This window comes from Heterodontus francisci, chromosome 42 (assembly GCF_036365525.1).
Source record: "Heterodontus francisci isolate sHetFra1 chromosome 42, sHetFra1.hap1, whole genome shotgun sequence".
Lineage (NCBI taxonomy): Eukaryota > Metazoa > Chordata > Chondrichthyes > Heterodontiformes > Heterodontidae > Heterodontus > Heterodontus francisci.
Genome location: NC_090412.1, coordinates 7,544,459 through 7,562,929, shown reverse-complemented (window position 1 = coordinate 7,562,929; position 18,471 = coordinate 7,544,459). Strand labels below are relative to the sequence as shown.

The 18,471-nt window shown below is 41.9% G+C and overlaps 1 protein-coding gene across 3 annotated transcripts; it reads right to left on the bottom strand.

Annotated features, from left to right (window-relative positions):
• Positions 1 to 1,870: 1,870 nt before the first annotated feature.
• On the bottom strand, positions 1,871 to 18,359 carry nudt13 (nudix (nucleoside diphosphate linked moiety X)-type motif 13). Of its 3 annotated transcripts, none has more exons than XM_068020470.1 (9): positions 18,256 to 18,359; positions 13,728 to 13,891; positions 11,334 to 11,473; positions 10,312 to 10,419; positions 9,413 to 9,519; positions 8,252 to 8,377; positions 7,266 to 7,377; positions 5,323 to 5,477; positions 1,871 to 2,821 (listed from the first exon to the last, which is right to left on the bottom strand). In XM_068020470.1, the coding sequence occupies exons 2-9, from the start codon at positions 13,808 to 13,810 to the stop codon at positions 2,633 to 2,635; spliced, it is 1,020 nt and encodes a 339-aa protein (XP_067876571.1). In that variant the 5' UTR covers positions 13,811 to 13,891; positions 18,256 to 18,359; the 3' UTR covers positions 1,871 to 2,632. The 3 variants fall into 3 exon arrangements, with proteins under 3 accessions (XP_067876571.1, XP_067876572.1, XP_067876573.1); XM_068020471.1 differs by having other exon boundaries at positions 17,984 to 18,302; XM_068020472.1 differs by lacking the exon at positions 10,312 to 10,419.
• Between the last annotated feature and the right edge of the window lie 112 nt (positions 18,360 to 18,471).

Sequence of the window (18,471 nt, the reverse complement as noted above, 5' to 3'; positions counted from 1 at the left end):
GCATATACAAGCCTGGCAGATGCCTTCTTCTTAGGCAGTCCCTCAGGAATAAGGATGGCTTACTTCCACTCCAGGGTTGTGGGCCCTCAGGTGACCTAATAGTCCAGTTCTGGATCTGCACACTCTGCCACAGGTGCGGCAGCTGGTGTTTGGTTAGTGTGAATAGGATGCTCAAATTTCCAAGCGTTCCTTCTGCTGTTTGAACTTGGTCGCTGCCTAGACATATCGACGTTGTTCGAACTGGCTGGCACCTTCGCGGATGCTTCTTCTCCATTTTGGGCGGTCTCGGGCAAGAGATTCCCATGAATCAGTGGAGATGTCATATTTTTTCAGAGAGGCTTTAAGGACATCCTTGTAGCGTTTCCTCTGCCCTCCTGGTAGCCTCTTGCTGTGATGGAACTCAGAGTAGAAAGCTTGTTCTAGGAGTCTTGTGTCAGGCATGCGGACGATGTGGCCCTTCCAATGTAACTGACTGGCCATGTCCAGTGTCTCAATACTGGGGATGTTGGCCTGAGAGAGGACACTGATATTGGAGTGCCTGTCCTGCCACTAAATTTGTCGGATCTCTCCAGGGCTTTGAGATGTCTCCTGTACAGTGTCCATGTTTCTGACTCATACAGGAGGGCAGATAACACTGCGGCCCTGTAGACCATGAGCTTGGTGCCAGGTTTGAGGTCTTTGTCATCAAACACTCTTTCCCTCAGACGACCGAAGGCTGCGCGGGCACACTGAAGGTAATGCTGAGTTTCATCGTCAATGTCTGCCCTTGCTGCGAGGAGGCTCCCAAGATATGCGAAGTGATCCACATTGTCCAGTGGTTCACCATGCATCTTGATAGTCGGGGGGCAGTGTTGCGTTGTGGGAGCAGGCTGGTAGAGGGTCTTTGCCTTCCGGATGTTTCGCTGGGGCGTGATTTCCACACGCCAAATTTGAGCATTGATATATTGATTGTCACACTTGATATACAGTACGTATAAAAAAGTATGTTATTCACCAAATACTTCAGACTGCGTGCACCTCACAGGCATTATCTAATGCTTCAGGGATTCCAGCTTTAAGTGATTTAAAAACAGGCTTTCTATTAGGACCTTCTGAAGTGTGCTTAGTTATTCATTTAAAACGACTCACTAAACATCCTAATTGCACTGAACTTGAAGTACCCGTTAGTTGTGATAGGAGTGTGACTGTAAACACTATTTACAGTGGCCAATTATCCCCAATTATTTTAGAAATACTCAATACAAAATAAAAATACTTCATTTGCTTAGTTAAGTGTTTTAATTGCATTCGATTATGGACAGGATTAACTGGACTTTCAATTTATTTTCATTGCTGTGAAGAAACACAGCATTCTCTGACATGATGCCACTGTTTTGCTTTGGCTTGCTGACATAACCTGTCAGAAGATAGGACAGGGAGTCCTGTGGGTGTGTCAACATTTTAAAGGGCTTCTCCACACAGAGAAGTTTGAAAAATATTGCTGTATAGTTTTAACACATCCATATATAGGATGGTTTGCACATCTTAACCCCTCACACTTCTATAATAACTGAAATGAGAGAGCCAGTGACAACTGAGGACATTTTAGAAGTCCTTACTTTCATTCTGTTCCCATCTTACTCTAATATCTGCGCACTCAGTGGCATGCTCTTGGCTTGAACTTACACAGGCATAAGCCGCAACAGGTTGAATGCCCCTTCTCATCCATAGATATCTTGTGATAGCCTACTTAACAATCACTACACTTTAGAAAGTGATTCACTGTGTTAAGCACTGAAATATTGAGATTTGCAAAAGGCTCTCAAGAATGTAATTGTTAATATATTATGACATTATCATAAAAACAAAACAAATAATATTCACCCAAATATTTCAGGGAGTTCGATTTTAATTGGATTTAATTGCTTATATTGTGCATATTCAGTTCATACAGTACAGTAGAAAATCAATCCTGACTGGGTTTTTCAATGATCCAGTTTTCTAATGTAATTATCTGAATGCTTCATGTAGATAAAAAGAATGTGGAAAATGATTTTAATCACACATAATCATGTCTGTATGTTTCCAGCATTCTTTCTAAACAACTAGTCCAAGACAATTAAGTTTTTATTAACTTAAAATTATAACTAGCAATTTACGTAAAATTTAACAACATGCCCCTATCTTATTCCAGATTTTCTCATGTTTGGAAAAAGCTCCTATATTCCTCAGTCTGATTTGAGACTCATGCAATGTGAAGATATTCAGATTTTTTTGAAAAAGAAACCAACTTTGGGAAAACATCTGGCTTAAACATTTTCAAACCCATTAAAGTCTCAGGATGTAACTTTTAAAGTAGGCACATTGGCAATAACCAGAGTATTCTTATTTATAATTATCCGATTAGAATCCATATTTAAGAAATAAAAGAAAACTTTTGTACTGTGATCACTTGTCTTCTCTCCTTCTATGTCCCATTATAGAGGAGACAGAAAACCTTGATCATTTCCTCTTTACAAATGATAGAGGAAAAACTTTAATGTAATGCTGCTTTTTACAGCTCATTAATAGCTGACCCACATAACATGCAAAACATGCTGTAAAGAAACAGTGCCTGTGCATCAGTCCCAACGAATCCAGTGGCTGCAGGATTTCAGGGTGGTTGCTGCCTTTGGGTCCATTCCTTGATTAGTTGATGTGCTACAGCCCATGGTGGTGGGATCCAGAATGGAATCTCTCCCATTTCTTTCTTGGTAGGCATCCTTTTATGTTTTAAAGCTTCTGCTAACTCCTCGGTATCAAACCAGCGGGCGTCCTCAAGCTCAGAGTGGTTCAGCACAATCTGCAACCATAACAAAAGGCATGTCAGTAATTTGGAAATTACAGTGCTGGTGGTGAAAAACGGCTTTGTTAAATACAACAATAAATCTAGACGTACTGCTGAACTAATAAGGAGATACAGAGGCGTTAGCGGGTGTGCAACTGGTTACAGATTAGGAACTAGCTGGTTGCCTATGTATTACTGATTTGGCTGTATTAAATACTAGTGATTGAGTTACAAGGAGGGTGTGATGAGTTTGGGTAATGCATAATGGGACATTGTAGAAACAGCTTTGCTCTACAACCAGCTCATGTTATATCTGACTTTGGAGTGATCCATACATACATACTATGGCTGCCAAAAGTGGAAAACATTCAATTCCTTATACTAACATTAACGAACACTTTAGAAGATGATGGTATGTTACGAAAGTGTAGACTGAGACAAAGTGGAGTACTGAGGGAGTGCTGCACTTTTGAAGGGGCTGTTTTTCAGAGGCCCTATTTACCCTCGAGTGGATGGAAAAATATCCCATGGAGCTACTTCATCTCAGTCTACATTTTGTGCTCAGGTCTCTGGAATGAGACTTAAACATAGAACTTTCTGACTCAGAAGTGAGACTGCTGTCCACTGAGCCAAGGCTGACACCATCATATATATATAGACATATTGTTACGACCAAGGCAGGAGTAATGCACTGTTAATTCAGTCCCATTACTCCACAGGTCTTAGCATATCAAATAAAGTTTCCCACCTACTGAAGAATAGCCAAATTAAACACTTTATTTGTCCTCCAGAATAAAGCACACCAAGACCAGGTTTCTTTAAACAACATTAACAATTTATTAGAAAAGAAATAATAAGTCTTAACTAATAATGAGACAAATCTATTGTCATGCAGGCCCCCACCTGCCAAGAATAAGGCATATTAATTTTGTCACATAAACATTGATTTTAAACTGTTGCTGGAGTGAAGAAAGGAATTTTTAAAAAATCACCAGACACTTGGCTGGAAGGATGTTTGCATACTAACAGACAGTGCTTGTGGAGGCAAAGGGCTATTCCCTGGTCCACTTAACATACAATGGATTTTGATCATCAGACATTGAAGGTGTAAGGAAGAGCATTCCAGAGACTGCTAAGGTGATACAATCCACAAAATCCAGGACTGGTTAAATCAGCTGGTTACATGACTAACTGGCTGGTCCAGGGTTTTTTGAACTAGCCACAGAGAGTTTGAACGCAGAGAGACTGGTCTCTCCTGGACTGAGAAGACCTTTCCTGTCTGTTCCCATGTGTGTATCGCAGCATCCTGTTTGGGTAATATATCTCAAAAATTTATGCAACAGGTAAAGCTAGCTGTTTCATGCTGCTACTATGCAGTAGCAACACGTGTGGTGTTCGCCACTAACAGGATGCTGCTGTCAAGCCAAAAAGATGTCCTGTCTATCTCACAAATCAGTAATGTGATATATGAATTTCAATGCCAGTGTGATGCTAGGTATATAGGCCATACGTCCCAAAGACTGGCGGATCATATCAAACAACATGTCCCTTCTGCTGCTCGCAACGGGCAAGGTACAGGCCGTACCCTACCAGCCCGTGCTTGCAAAACTCAAAACACTGTGTCGAACATTAGATGTGATTCTGCGATTGGACGACATTTGCTAAATAATCCACAGTGTACTAAGAATTACACTGACAACCAATTTAAGATTGTCAGTAGGACTCGCAGTGTGGTACATTTGCACGTCCTGGAATCTATATATATTAATACACTTTGCAGACAGAAAGAATATGTACAAACATTGCGCTTGTTTCAGCTGACAAAATAAGTGACAGCCATTTGCAGGTTCATTCCTCAGGGCAATGCCGTGACCCATCAGAGTCAAGCTGCCTGGTTTAAATTTCAAACAAAGCTTGGCATTCTCCATGGCAACATCTCTACCAATCAAAGTTCACTTGCCAACCAATCAGCGCTCTCTTCTCATGCAGTATAAGTTGTTGTTTTCCCGTACATTGGTTATTCTTGCGGATTGTCCTGATGAGTGCAAGACGAAAAGCTTCAACAACATGTCTCTATTTCAAGTTTTTTTGTGATGTGTCATGGAATGGAGGATGCTGCATAGGGCCCACACGTCCTCCTGTGGTGAGTTCCTCTTCTTAGTTGTGCCTTTAGAGAGAAGCACTAAGACAAGGCCCTTGGCACACAGAGCAGGCAAATAGAGTCAGCCTTGACCACTCTTGTTACCTGCTAGTGGGTGGTTACAGAACAACACTGGCAAAACCACTGGATGTGGTTGTCTGCTCTCCTATTCAACAGCAGAGACAGGAGAAGTTGAAAGAATATAAAACAACACACAAAATAATCAAAAAAACAAACAAGATCATGATCCACATGTCAGGGAAGGTATAGTAATTTTTCTTGGCTTCCCTTATGTCATAGATGATCAGGACACTAATTTTCAGAATCCACTATCACTCTGCTTTCTCAGCTCTCCACATGTCTGAGCACAACTTACTTTGTTCTGTCCTGGTTGTACCATAGCATGGCATGCAATCATCAGTGAGCTATTAGGAAAGGGCCAGTGCTGGGATGTAGAATACTCAAACGAGGACACATCCAAACCAACTTCTTCCGCGACCTCCCGCTGCACAGAGTCATCCACAGTTTCCCCTGGGAGAAGGGAAAACAAATTAAGAATTGACATTGTGTGGTAAAATAAATATATTGCAAATCAGTCTGGAAGTATGAGAGGTGCGACTTGATGGGCATGGGGTTCCTACCGAAGTGTAATTGGGTCACTTCTCTACAGCGAGTGAGGGAAAATGTACTTTGCCACTCTCAAGTACCTTTAATGTGTGTCAGCAGTTGCAAAGTGTTTTGGTTTGGAGGTGGCCTGCCTATGCAATGATTTAAGCAGAGGAAGCATAAAATAAGCAGAGGAAGCATAAAAGCCCTCTTCATCCTTTTTATTGCACTTTGACGCCTAGATAAAAATCTGAATCAAAAGGTGTGCAGCACCTCTATGACAGTGTACTAACATGCTGAAGTTTTTGAATCTTCCCCTGTGGTCTTTTTGTTTTCACTTCCTTTTTTAGGACTTCTGCCCCTTTGTTTATTATTAATTCTGTCTCCCTCTTTCACCCTTCTAACAATTCTCCTCGATCTTTCTCTCTGTTTAGATTTCTCCTTTTCTTAAATACTATGGTAGGATGCCATAAACAATTTGGACTCAGGAATCGGAAGTACAATTTCAAAATTCACGGATGACACCAAATTGGGAGGTATAGTAAATACTGGGGAAGATTGCGATAAAATGCAAAAGGACATTAACAAACGTGCAGAGTGGGCATGTAATTAACAAATGAATTTCAATATAGGTAAGTGTGAAGTGTTACATTTTGGTAGCGAGAATAAAAATTTTGTACGCTGCTTGGATAATAAGAGTCTAAATGGGGTAGAGGAGCAAAGGGATCTAGGAGTAGATACACAAATCACCAAAAGTAGTGACGGCGGTTAATAAGGTCATAAATAAAAGAAAATCAAGAATTGGGGTTTATTTCCAGAGGGATAGAATTGGCAAGCAGCAAGGCTGTGTTAAAACTTGTATTGTACCTTGGCTAGACCACATCTGCAGTACTGTGCTAAGTTCTGGTATCTATATTATAAAAAGGATATGGAGGCTCTGTAGAAAGTGTAATTCACAAGACTGATACCAGAACTGAGGCGATATCAAGATAGGCCTAACATGCTGTCACTTTTTTCACTAGAAAAGAGAATGCTGAGGTGTGACCTCATAGATTATGAAAGGGTTTGATAGGGTGGAAATAGAGAATATGTTTGCACTTGTGGACTAACCAAAACTAGGGGCCATAAATATGAAATAGTCACCAGTAAATCCAATAAGGAATTCAGGAGAAATTTCTTTACCCAGAGAGTGATGAGAATGTGGAACTCACTATCACAGGAAGTAGTAGAGGCAAATAGCATTGATAGATTTGAGGAGAATCTAGGTAAACATGTGAGGGGGAAAAGAATAGAAGGATATGCTGATAGAGTTAGATAAAGTTGGGGCGGCTCACGTAGAGCATAAATGTCAGAATAGATCTGTTGGGCCAAATAGCCTGCATCTGTGCTGTAAACTCTGTGCATAGCTATGTGGGATGCCATTCTGTGCTCATAATTCCCCATACATGACAGGTTCTCCATCTCAATCATATTGCCAGAGTGAGAAGTCAAACAGAGGCCAGGCATTTCCACACAAGGAGACTGTCATCATGGATCACCTTACTGTGTTTCCTCATAAACAGATTATAATAGGCTATTGGAAATAATTCAGATGATGTAAGAAACAAAAACCCATCCAGATGGGTACATTTCACAGTTAAATCAAATTGGTTGTCTTCTGTTTACGCAATCTTGCACATTGCATTATCTGTCACTGTCAGAAAGACTGATTACCAATATCACAGAATCCAGCCAGGGCACTGTACATTCCAGGAGGAAATGATTTCTGGCGTGCTAGCAGGCACTGTGTTCCATCAGATACCAGCACGATAACCACAGGAGACATCTGTTAATCAAGAATTTTAGACAGTGTCTTAGCAGGAGGAAGACGTATATACTGCTGACAGGTGCAGCAGGTTATGCCTTTGATTTAGAAATTGTTAAAAACAGCAACAAATATTCAAAACAGCAGCTACTCCTTTGCTAATCAGAGTCAATTTGATTACTAGAAATAGGCAGGGATGTGGGTCACTAATCATCAGAAAATGGCTCACTGTGATGAGGGATCAGCGTGCTTAATATAAAGAGGCCATAGGATGGCTGGGAAATGATAGAACTTCACACTGGTAGAATATCGGATGTTCTTCTGCGTGAGGATTTGAGGCACATTGGTAGAACAGACTGGAAGGAGCATCTAGCCATGTCACACCAGACCTGGGAATGCTCAACATTGACACTGGGAGTATGCAATTCCATTTCCCAGCACGAATATCACTCACTTTGAAGAGCACAAAATTCACAAATGATAACTTTAAAACAAATCATCTCCACGTGTTTGTTATCGAAACCAAAAACAAATATTTTTAAGTTTTTAAAATATTTTTTGTTCTCTCCCTTCCTCTCTTCCAAGCTCCATCAAGGGTCCAGAATTGGCAAATTATAAATTAAAGTTCGGACACCGGGAACAGCAGATGTGCTGAGGGCCAGCAGTGAGAGGGAGGGAAGCTGCAATTGACCCTGGGCTGTAATACAAATACCATTAATGCAGGCTAAGCAAGAATATTAGTATCTAAATATATTATACAGAGCTTAAGTACAAGAAGATAAATGTACATAGTGGGAAAATAGGATCCTCTGTAGAAAGCAGGAGGAAGAACGAAGAATTAAGCTAATGCAGAGAAAGTTAGCTGAATATTAATTAGTCATGCTCCAGTGGTTACCTGTGGGTAGTAGATTATTTCTTCTGTGCTGCAGACACGTTTACTGCCTGACACATTCTTCTGTGTCAGGTGTCCAGTTCTACTGCAGTAGAGGTGTGTGCTGTGCCAACGGAGAAGGGCCTGTGCCTAAAATACATCCATTATTATCTCCACATGCCCAGATAGGCAGACTGACCTGAAGTACAAGCCCAGACTGAAACCTCAGAACACACATTGCTAACCTGAGTAGGTCATTCTTAAATGTAAAGCAAAACTGATAAAAGCAGACGGCAAACATTTGTCAGTATTTTATAGCAGAGACCAGAACTGCAAACTGTCTGTCAGTAAAGGATACAGTCATATATCAGAATTTCCTAATAATAAAGATCCCTCTGCTGTTGATTCGCACAGTAGTCATGTTCAATGTCACTGATTTACAGTTTACGGTGAAAATAAAGCATAATTGCAAAATGCAATCACTAAAAGTTAAAATTCCCGAATCCTATATAATGAAAAAAGGAACTTGACCTATTCAGTCACCAATAGCCAGTGTCGAGTAAGCCTGTGGCTTAGTGGTTAGCATTCCTGACTCTGAATCAGAAGGTACAGGGTGTGGTAGCATAGTTGTTATGTTACTTGACTAGTAATCCAGAAGCCTTGACTAATAATGCTGAATGGGTGCCCCCCACCCCCCACACCGACCTCACTGAATTAGTTTTGGAAGCCCATAAAACCCTCCCCATTGGTTGGTATAAAGATGGTTAAGGCTGTAGAAAAAGTGCTCACGTCACTGTTAGTCAGCCTGTGAATTATTTCATTACTTCACACTATTCTCAAAGGAAAAAGTGTGAAGATACAAAAACAACTGTAAACCAGTGAGTGGCCTTGTTCAAAGTGTGATGGATATGCCAGCTCAATTTTATAAAGTCACTGACAGGTACTTCAAATGCAACCAAATTAACGAGAGGCACCAAGATGCTGGAAAACATCCAAATTATGCAGCCCAGACAAACCACCACGCCCTGTCAGTAGAGTGTGAGACCAGGTATGCTTACCACATCCACTCCCAAATGGATTTTGTGTTTGCAATCCAGCAAAATTTCTAAATCTGATGCTTGCTCCTGCATGGAAATAATGGGTGAAAACATTTTCTCATTTTCAAAGTTTGCCAAAGCATTCTACCTGGGATAGCAAGGGTGCATCCTTTCCATCCAAGAGGAAGAAGGCTTTCCGTAAATCAACAAACGTCCCCTTCAGAAGCAATTCTGCTCTGGCCTTTTCAATTCCACCTGAAGGTAAAAGCATAGGTTCAAACATCATCCACCAGCAATTGCGTTAAGGGTAGTGGCATTTTAGGAATGCTAAGTTTTTCTATCCTTTCGTGTTTTCGAAATATGATTACTTAATAACGTATCAGGCTGTTATGTCAGTGAGAGACTCAAGACTCACAAAGGGAAGGTGAAAGGGGAATTCAGACAAATGGACAAACAAGGATTCAACTGAAGGGTGGACCTTGGTGAACAAAGAACAAGCAGGAGAGCGAAACTCAGTTGGATAAAGAATAGGTACACTTTGATGGAGGAGACTTGGGCAGAAGGGTTGATTAGAGCACAAAAGGAGTAAACAGGAGAGTACATCATTGAATGATACAGCACAGATGGATGTCATTCAGCCCATCGCATCTCTGCTGGCTCTTCGAAAGAGCTTTCCAATAAGTCCCACTACCCGGCTTTGTAATTTTCTTTCCTTATGTATTTATCCTATTCTTTTTGTCAGCTAGTATTGAATCTGTTTCCACCACCCTTTCAAGTAATACGGGTACATATGTGCTTGCATGTGGAGCAAGCAAATGAAGTAATTTGACTCAACCTGTCTCAGGCAATTTACATTGCAAATATTAAGATCTGTACAATGTTGTTTCACAAAGGAAGTGTTCTACAATGCTACTCAGTGTAAAGGTTTGTATGCATTTAACTCCATATGCATTATGTATATTACAGTGCAGTAAATGTATATACTACTGCGTTACTCCATATAAGGTAATTTAATTTTGTATACAGACTCTTGCATGACAGTCTTACCTAGATCAAGGGCAAACTGTGGCACGTGATTCTCTGAACAGCCAATAAGCACTGACTCCTCCAAATACTTCTCCTTCTGATCCAGTTTCTGAAGAATTCCATTCAGATCTGGAAGGGAAGCTGATCTTGTTTAAAACAACACTCAAGGAGACAAGTTTGCAGGTTACTGCACCAGGAATGGCAGTTATTCTACATGAATGAGGTATATCATAGATCAGGCATGATCTCATTGAATGGTGGAACAGGCTCTAAGAACACAAGAACATAAGAATGTAAGAAATAGGAGCAGGAGTAGACTATTTGGTCCCTCAAACCTGCTCCACTATTCAATATAATCATGGATGATCTCCTACCTCAATTCCACTTTCCTGACCGCTTTCCATATCCCTTGATTCCCTCAGAGATCAAAAACCTATCAGTCCCAGTCCTGAATTTATTCAACAGTGGAGCATCCAAAATCATCTGGGGTAGACAATTCCAATGATACATAACCCTCTAAATGATCTCCTCCTGTTCCTATGTTCCTAAGTGTAAGAAGAACCCAAAGTTGCAATTAGCAAGTATAGGGCCAGTAAATCAATCCTGCAATCCACAATGAATTGTGGGATTCTATTTATATTAACTTGAGGACATTTTAACAGCAGTATATGATCATTTATATATGACATTTGAACAGCTCCTATATTGTTTTGTCAACATGACTAACTTTTTCAAGACATTACAGTCAAGATATGTGGTGCATCTATGAAAACTACCACACTATTACAGTATCTGTTAAGTTAAAGAAGAATGATAATTTTTGGGGGCATGAAGAGTTAGGGAGGAAAACTCTCCTATTAGAAACACTATAAAACCCAATTTGCTAAAAAGTTGTTCAATGTAAGGGGAGATGGCTGTTGTTTTATGTTGAGGTACACAATCTCTTAGAGATCAGCCATGCTGAGACACCCATTTCAGCTTTTGAAAGATAAACAGAGGATTGACACAGACCCCATGTGCCTATTGTTCTCCAGCATTTGTACCTGAGGCTGTCACAAATGTTGCTGTGTATTTGTTCTCAGCCTTCTGCAAAAGGGGCGAGAATCCGTGAAAAAGGAGGAAGGCTCCGGAGCTTAGGGCCTTCCGGCACGCTTCATCGTCCTCTTTCAGCTCATACAGGTGGCTGCAATTTAAAAAGAAAAGACAGGAGATATTTCATACATGAACAACAACAGATTGTTCATGTTTTCAGATGTGAGTTAACAAATCTACATACATAAGAAGCATCAGATGCTTGACAAACCCCAGTTGTCTGATGTACTGCACATCGAACTATTTTTCCCAAACTTCAAAATGCATGTACATTGGGGCAGCCTGCATGGCCATTGACTTTAAAGGTATCAAATGCTCGATCAAGATGCCCCATATAATTACAGATGCATACACAGGGAGAACTGTGAAATCCTGATTGGTAACAGAGCAGCACTGGCAGGGACATTGTTTGCTAGCTCCCTCTTTGGTTGGAAGTGAATGTGACTTGAAGGACAGTCTACTACAGGGAAGAAAATGTATTCAAAATTGGGCTAAAAAACAGAAATCTATCTGTCTTTGTTAAAGGTATCCAAGAATTGAACAGCTCCACACATGCATATAACCCACTGGAGCAGGTTTTGCTCACCTGGCTCATATCTGCTTTCCTTGGTGCCAGCCAAGGCACAGTTGGTAGCTCTCGCATCTGAGTTATAAGGTTGTGAGCTTAAGTCCCACTCCAGAAACTTGAATACATAATCTAGGCTGACTAAGAGCTGTACCATCTTTTGGGTGAGACATTAGAACAAAGCCCCCTGTCTTCTCTCTAAAGTGGACATAAAAGATCCCATGGCACTATTTGTAGAACAGCAGGGGGGGTTCTCCCCGATATCCTGGCCAATGTTTAGCCCTCAACCAACCTCACTTAAAAAAAACAGATTATCTGGTGATTATCACATTGTTGTTTTTGGGAGCTTGCTGGCCGCAAATTGGCTGCTCCATTTTGTACATTACAACAGTGACTACACTTCAAAAAGTACTTGGGTTAATAAGTGGCAAGTAACATTCGCGCAACACAAGTGGCAGGCAATGATCATCTCCAACAAGCTAGAATCTAACCATCTTCCCTTGATGGCATTACGATCGCTGAATCCCCCACTTTTAACATCCTGGGTTTGCCACTGACCAGAAACTGAATTGGACCAGCCATACAAATACTGTGGCTACAAGAGCAGGCCAGAGGCTGGGAATTCTGCTGAGAGTAACTCAGCAGTGTGATGGAATACTCTCCATTTGTCTTCATGAGTGCAACTCCAACAACATTCAAGAAGCTTGACACCATCCAAGACAAAGCAGCTCGCTTGATCGGCACCCCATCCACCACCTTCAACATTCACCCCCTCCACCACCGGTGCACAATGGCAGCAGTGTGCACCATCAGCAAGCTGCACTGCAGCAACTTGCCAAGCCTCCTTCGACAGCACCTTGCAAACCAGTGCCCTCTTCCACCTGGAAGACCAACGGCAGCAGATACATGGGAACACCACCACCTGCAAGTTCCACTCCAAGTCACACACCATCCTGACTTGAAACTATACTGCCATTCCTTCACTGTCGCTGGATCAAAATCCAGGAACTCGTTCCCTAACAGCACTGTGGGTGTACCTACATCGCATGGACTACAGCAGTTCAAGGCGGCGGCTCACCATCACCTTCTCAAGGGCAATTGGGGATGGGCAATAAATGCTGGCCTTGCCAGCAATGCCCGCATCACAAGAATGAATAAAAAAATCTTCATTGGCTGTAAAGAGCTTTTGGAGGATGTGAAAGGCATTACATAAATGCAAGACGTTTTCCTCAGCCATTCAGGAAGAAATGGCACTTAAAAGCAGTCAAATCCACTACAGAATAGAAATGGGATTGATTCTAGAGCACTGGCCTCAGACAATGTGGCAGCAATTTTTTCTTCAATCTATTCTGCAAAATAACTATGCCAGACTGGAGCCATAGATTAGCGCATCTCTGGAACCTGGGTTAAAATCTGTGCAGAGCGTTGGGATTAAATTAGGTTCATTCTGAAATCTGTAAGGGTCCTACATGAGGTCAGTACTGACATCTGTAGTTATTTATTAATGGGAAGACATTCACTACACAACTGAGACTGAGGCTATGAAGGTAGCTAGAGTGAGAAATGGAAATGTTTGTATGGTGCCATATGGAATACTCCTGAAATCGGGAGTGACACATTTTTAGCCCATAGTGGAGTAAATGTTACTTTGCATCTGTAATGATCTGGGAGAACCGAGATTGATACTGCATACTAAACATGGAATAGCAATCTTATTCACACCTCTTGACCTGAGCAGAAAAATACATATACTTGAAATAAACAAAGAGAAAACACTCACCGCATCCGACTGACATAATTTGAAACCAATCTGCGGGAGAATTGCAAGGTTGGTGAGTTGAAATTCTTCAAAAAGAGAGGCATCACTTTCTGTTTACAACTCCAGCTTGCAATCTGTGACTAAGGCCAGCCAATCTCTACCGGGCACCAAAGGAGCAACATAAGCTGTTAGGAAATAGTATTGAGTTAAACCCCATACACAAACAGCCTTGAAGAGCAAGCAAAAGAAGACTGAAAGGATCACCTGCCTTACCTCACTATCTGGTAATATCTCACCTCCCATGGTGGCATGGCTCAGAACAACAAGTCAGAAGTGAAATGAATTACTAAGCTTTTCCAAGCCTCCTGATTAAAGTATATTGGTACAAATTAATTTGCTCTACAGAGAGCCGGAATGGAATCTTATGTGCTGTTATGACTCTATAAGCAACTAGCTCGCTAGATCCCAGTTTTCTAATTGTGCTCCCAAAGCGCAAATCAGCACCTGTATACATACATGCTTCTTTCTACTGGCGTTTATGCTGCGAGCTTCCTCATTTTGTGAAATGCCAGCTTTAAACTCTCTTGACTGGTACCTGAAGCAAACTAGAGAACAGCTCCAAGACAATGGTTGAGTCCCTGGCTACAGCATCATTTTAATGACACGTGTTTTCAAGGAGACTACTGAGGGCAATGGGATCATAGGATAGAACCATAGAGTGGTTACAGCACAGAGGCAGGCCATTCAGCCCATTGTGTCAGTGCCAGCTCTCTGCAAGAGCAACTCAGCTGGTCCCACCCCCCTGCATATTCCCTGAAGTCCTGCAAACTTTTCCTATTCACATAATTTATCCAATTTCGTTTTGAAAGCTATGACTGAATCTGCTTCCACCACACTCTCAGGCAGTGCATTCCAAATCCTAACCACCTCATGTCGTCATTGCTTCTTTTGCCATTTACCTTAAATTGGTGTCCTCTGATTCTCAACCCTTCTGCCAATGGGAATAGTTTCTATCTACTCTGTCCAGACCACCCATGGTTTTGAACACCTCTATCTAATCTTCTCACAACCTTCTCTGAGGAGAACAGCCCCAGCTTCTCCAACCTATCCACGCTACTGAAGTCCCTCATCCCTGGAACCATTCTCATGAATCTTTTTTGCGCCCTCTCTTAATACTTTCACATCCTTCCCATAGTGTGGTGCCCAGAATTGGGCACAATACTCCAGTTGAGATCAAATCAGTTTTTTACAAAGATTCACCATCATTCCCTTGCTTTTGTACTCTATGCCTCTGTTTATAAAGGCCAAGAAAAGCAGCAACGGCTGCAAGTTTCAAACCTGTGGCAAGCAAGCACAATCAGAAGACACTTTACAATAAAAGGAAGAGAGTAGCTAAAGTAAGTGTGGGGCTCTTAGAGGATGAGAGTGGGGAATTAATAACAGGGAACAGGGAAATGGCAGATAACTTAAACCAATATTTTGCATCAGTCTTCACAGTGGAGGATACTATAAACATCCCAACAATAATAGATGAACAAGGTGTAAATGGGAGGGAGGACCTTGTAACAATTTCTATCACGAGGGAAAAGGTGCTGGACAAACTGATGGGACTAAAGGCAGACAGGTCGCCAAGACCTGATGGCCTGCACCCAAGGGTTTTAAAAGAAGTGGCTGCAGAGATAGTGGAGGCATTGGTCATAATATACCAAAACTCACTGGATTCCGGTAGGGTACCAGTAGATTGGAAAACCGCTAATGTGACACCCCTATTCAAGAAAGGAGGGAGACAGAAAGCAGGAAACTATAGACATGTTAGCTTAACATCGGTAATTGGGAAAATGCTTGAGTCCATTATTAAGGAAGAAATAACAGGACATTTAGAAAAACATAATGCAATCAAAAAGAGTCAACATGGTTTCATGAAAGGGAAATCATGTTTGACAAATTTGTTAAGAGTTCTTTGAGGATATAACAAGCAGACTGGATAAAGGGGGAACCAGTAGATGTTGTGTATTTGGATTTTCAGAAGGCGTTCGATAAGATGCCACATTAAAGGTTATTGCACAAAATAGGAGCTCAGGGTTTTGGGGGCAATGTGTTGGCATGGATTGAGGATTGGCTAGCACACAGAAGGCAGAGAGTTGGGATCAATGGGTCTTTTTCAGGTTGGAAAGCCGTAACTAGTGGGGTGCCACAAGGACTAGGGCCTCAGCTATTTACTACCTGCATTAATGACTTAGAGGAAGGGACAGAGTGTAGTGTATCCAAATTTGCTGACAATATAAAAATAGGTGGGAAGGCATGTGATGAAGACACAAAGAATCTGTAAAGGGATATAGATAGGTTAGGTGAGTGGGCAAAAATTTGGCAGATGGTGTTCAATGTGGGAAAGTGTGAGGTACTCCACTTTGGTAGGAAGAATAAAAAGGCAGATTATTATTTAGATGGAGAAAGACTACGAAATACTGCACTACAGAGGGATCTGGATGTTCTTGTGCATGAAACACAAAAGGTTAGCATGCAGGTGCAGCAAGTAATTAGGAAAGCGAATGGAATTTTGGCCTTTATTGCTAGGGGGTTAGAGTTTAAAAAAGGGAAGTCCTGTTACAACTGTACAGGGTGTTGGTGAGGCCACACCTGGAGTACCGTGTACAGTTTTGGTCCCCGTATTTAAAGAAGGATATACTAGCATTGGAGGCAGTTCAGAAAAGGTTCACTAGGCTGATTGCTGGGACGAAGGGGCTGTCTTATCAAGAGCGGCTAAACAGGTAGGCCTTTATTCACTGGAGTTTAGAAGAATAAGAGGTGATCTTATAGAAACATATAAGATTTTAAGGGGGCTCAACAGAGTGGATGTTGAGAAGATGTTTCCACTAGTGGGAGAATCTTGAACTAGGGGACATAATTACAGAATAAGGGGGCATACATTTAAAACTGAGATGCGAAGGAGTTTCTTCTCTCAGAGGGTGGTGAATCTCTGGAATTTGCCTCAGAGAGTTGTGGAGGCTAGGTCACTAAATGTATTTAAGGAAGAGGTAGATAGATTTTTGAAATCTCGGGCAGTCGAGAGAAGTTGAGGACTGGAACAGATCAGCCATGTTCTTATTGAATGGCGGAGCAGGCTTGAGGGATTGAATGGCCTACCCCTGCTCCTATTTCTTTTGTTCTTATGATCCCCTGGAGTTTACTGTTATGCCAGGATCCCACCAGAACCATAGATGCTGTGATTCCAAAGAAATAAGTGAAAAAGACAGACCTCTATAAACAGAAAGATAATTTAGAGATCTTTCTGACATTTCAATAAAAACGGAATTCACAGGAGGCAATTTTAAACAGAGATTTACAGACCGATCATACAATTTTAAATACAGGGTGACAGAATATATGTACTTTTTGTACATTTATGTACTTTTGCTTTGAATTTTGCATTATCAGTAAAGTACAGTTTTACTCAGATAGTCCATCACAAAATAAATTTGCACTTTGTACTTTCTGCAGAACACATTTCAAGTGCCTATTGTTTAAGCTGTCAGCAAACAAGCTTCATAGGGGGCAGTCATATGTCATGTGAGTTGTGTATTCAAAACAAAGGACACCCAACACTTGCTTGGTGCCATTGTCTTTCGGACATTAAATAACCTATGTAAGTGCATAATGTTCTGTGTCAATAGAAAATAACTTGCCACACAAGTGTTTGGCACACATTTGATGTCTTAACACTCCTGATCACAATCCGGTGAAAGACAAAATTAGGACAACATACATAGTTATATATGGCCTTCTGTATAATGTACACCCCCAGGCATTTCACAGGTAAGCAAAAAGGGAGACGGGTGCTACACTGGGAAGGGAGCAGCTAGGAGTGATCAAAAGCTTGATCAATACAAAGGATTGTAAGAGGGTTTTTATTGAGGGAGAGGGGAGGGTTTGGGGGATTGTAGGTAGTGGGATACATAAAAGCTTTGTGGGACAATGGGAGGGAGGTAATGCACAAAAGACCAGAAATCAGAGTAATGGAAATGTTTGGAAGGTGGGTGCGGAATAGAGCTGGGGGAAGAGATCCAAGCTAGGCTGGGGGATTTAAATGGGAAGATTTTATATTTAATGCATTGGGAGAGGAGGGAAGCCCATGTAGCCCAGAGGGACTGAATGTGGGACAGGTTGGAGTTTGTAAAGGGAGGACATCAAGGACAGGGAGTGGCAGTGGGGCAGAGAGGCCTGAGGCTGCGGAAGGCGTGTGTGTGGGGGACGTTCTCAATGTGGCATCCAGGCCTCACCGTCTGCCCGGGGCCGGCTTCTGAAACCAAAATCGGCGCCACTCTCGAATCACTGCAGGTTTTTGACAGCGAAATGTTCCCGTTTCCGCCTCCAGATTCAATCGAGCGCTGCCGTAACCCGGGGCAACACAGGGCCCCGTTTCCAGCTGACTGTCAACAAGAGGTTTCGCCCTGAACTATAATCAACAAGTCGATTTAAGCACCGGGTCGCCGAAAATACTAACGCAATGATAAGGGATTTACGATGTTATGTTTTGGAAATAAATGTGTACCGTTGGGTTGGTCAGTGTTGTCACTGCTGTGGTGATATGCGCCTTTGCACCGCCCCCTGATGGTCGGAGGTCGTGTTTGTGCCGTGTTGACGCTAGGAGGGCGGGATGTTCACCCGCAGCGCCCCCTGATGGTCGGAGGTCGTGTTGTGCCGTGTTGACGCTAGGAGGGCGGGATGTTAACCCGCAACGCCACCTGATGGTCGGAGGTCGTGTTGT

Excerpts from the sequence above, each read along its gene's own strand:
- nudt13 (XM_068020470.1), bottom strand. The coding sequence starts at position 13,810 with ATGCCTCTCTTTTTGAAGAATTTCAACTCACCAACCTTGCAATTCTCC. Across the intron at positions 10,420-11,333 it reads AACATTTGTGACAGCCTCAG|ATCTGAATGGAATTCTTCAG; the intron begins GTACAAATGCTG and ends CTTCCCTTCCAG. Across the intron at positions 2,822-5,322 it reads TACAACCAGGACAGAACAAA|ATTGTGCTGAACCACTCTGA; the intron begins GTAAGTTGTGCT and ends TTATGGTTGCAG.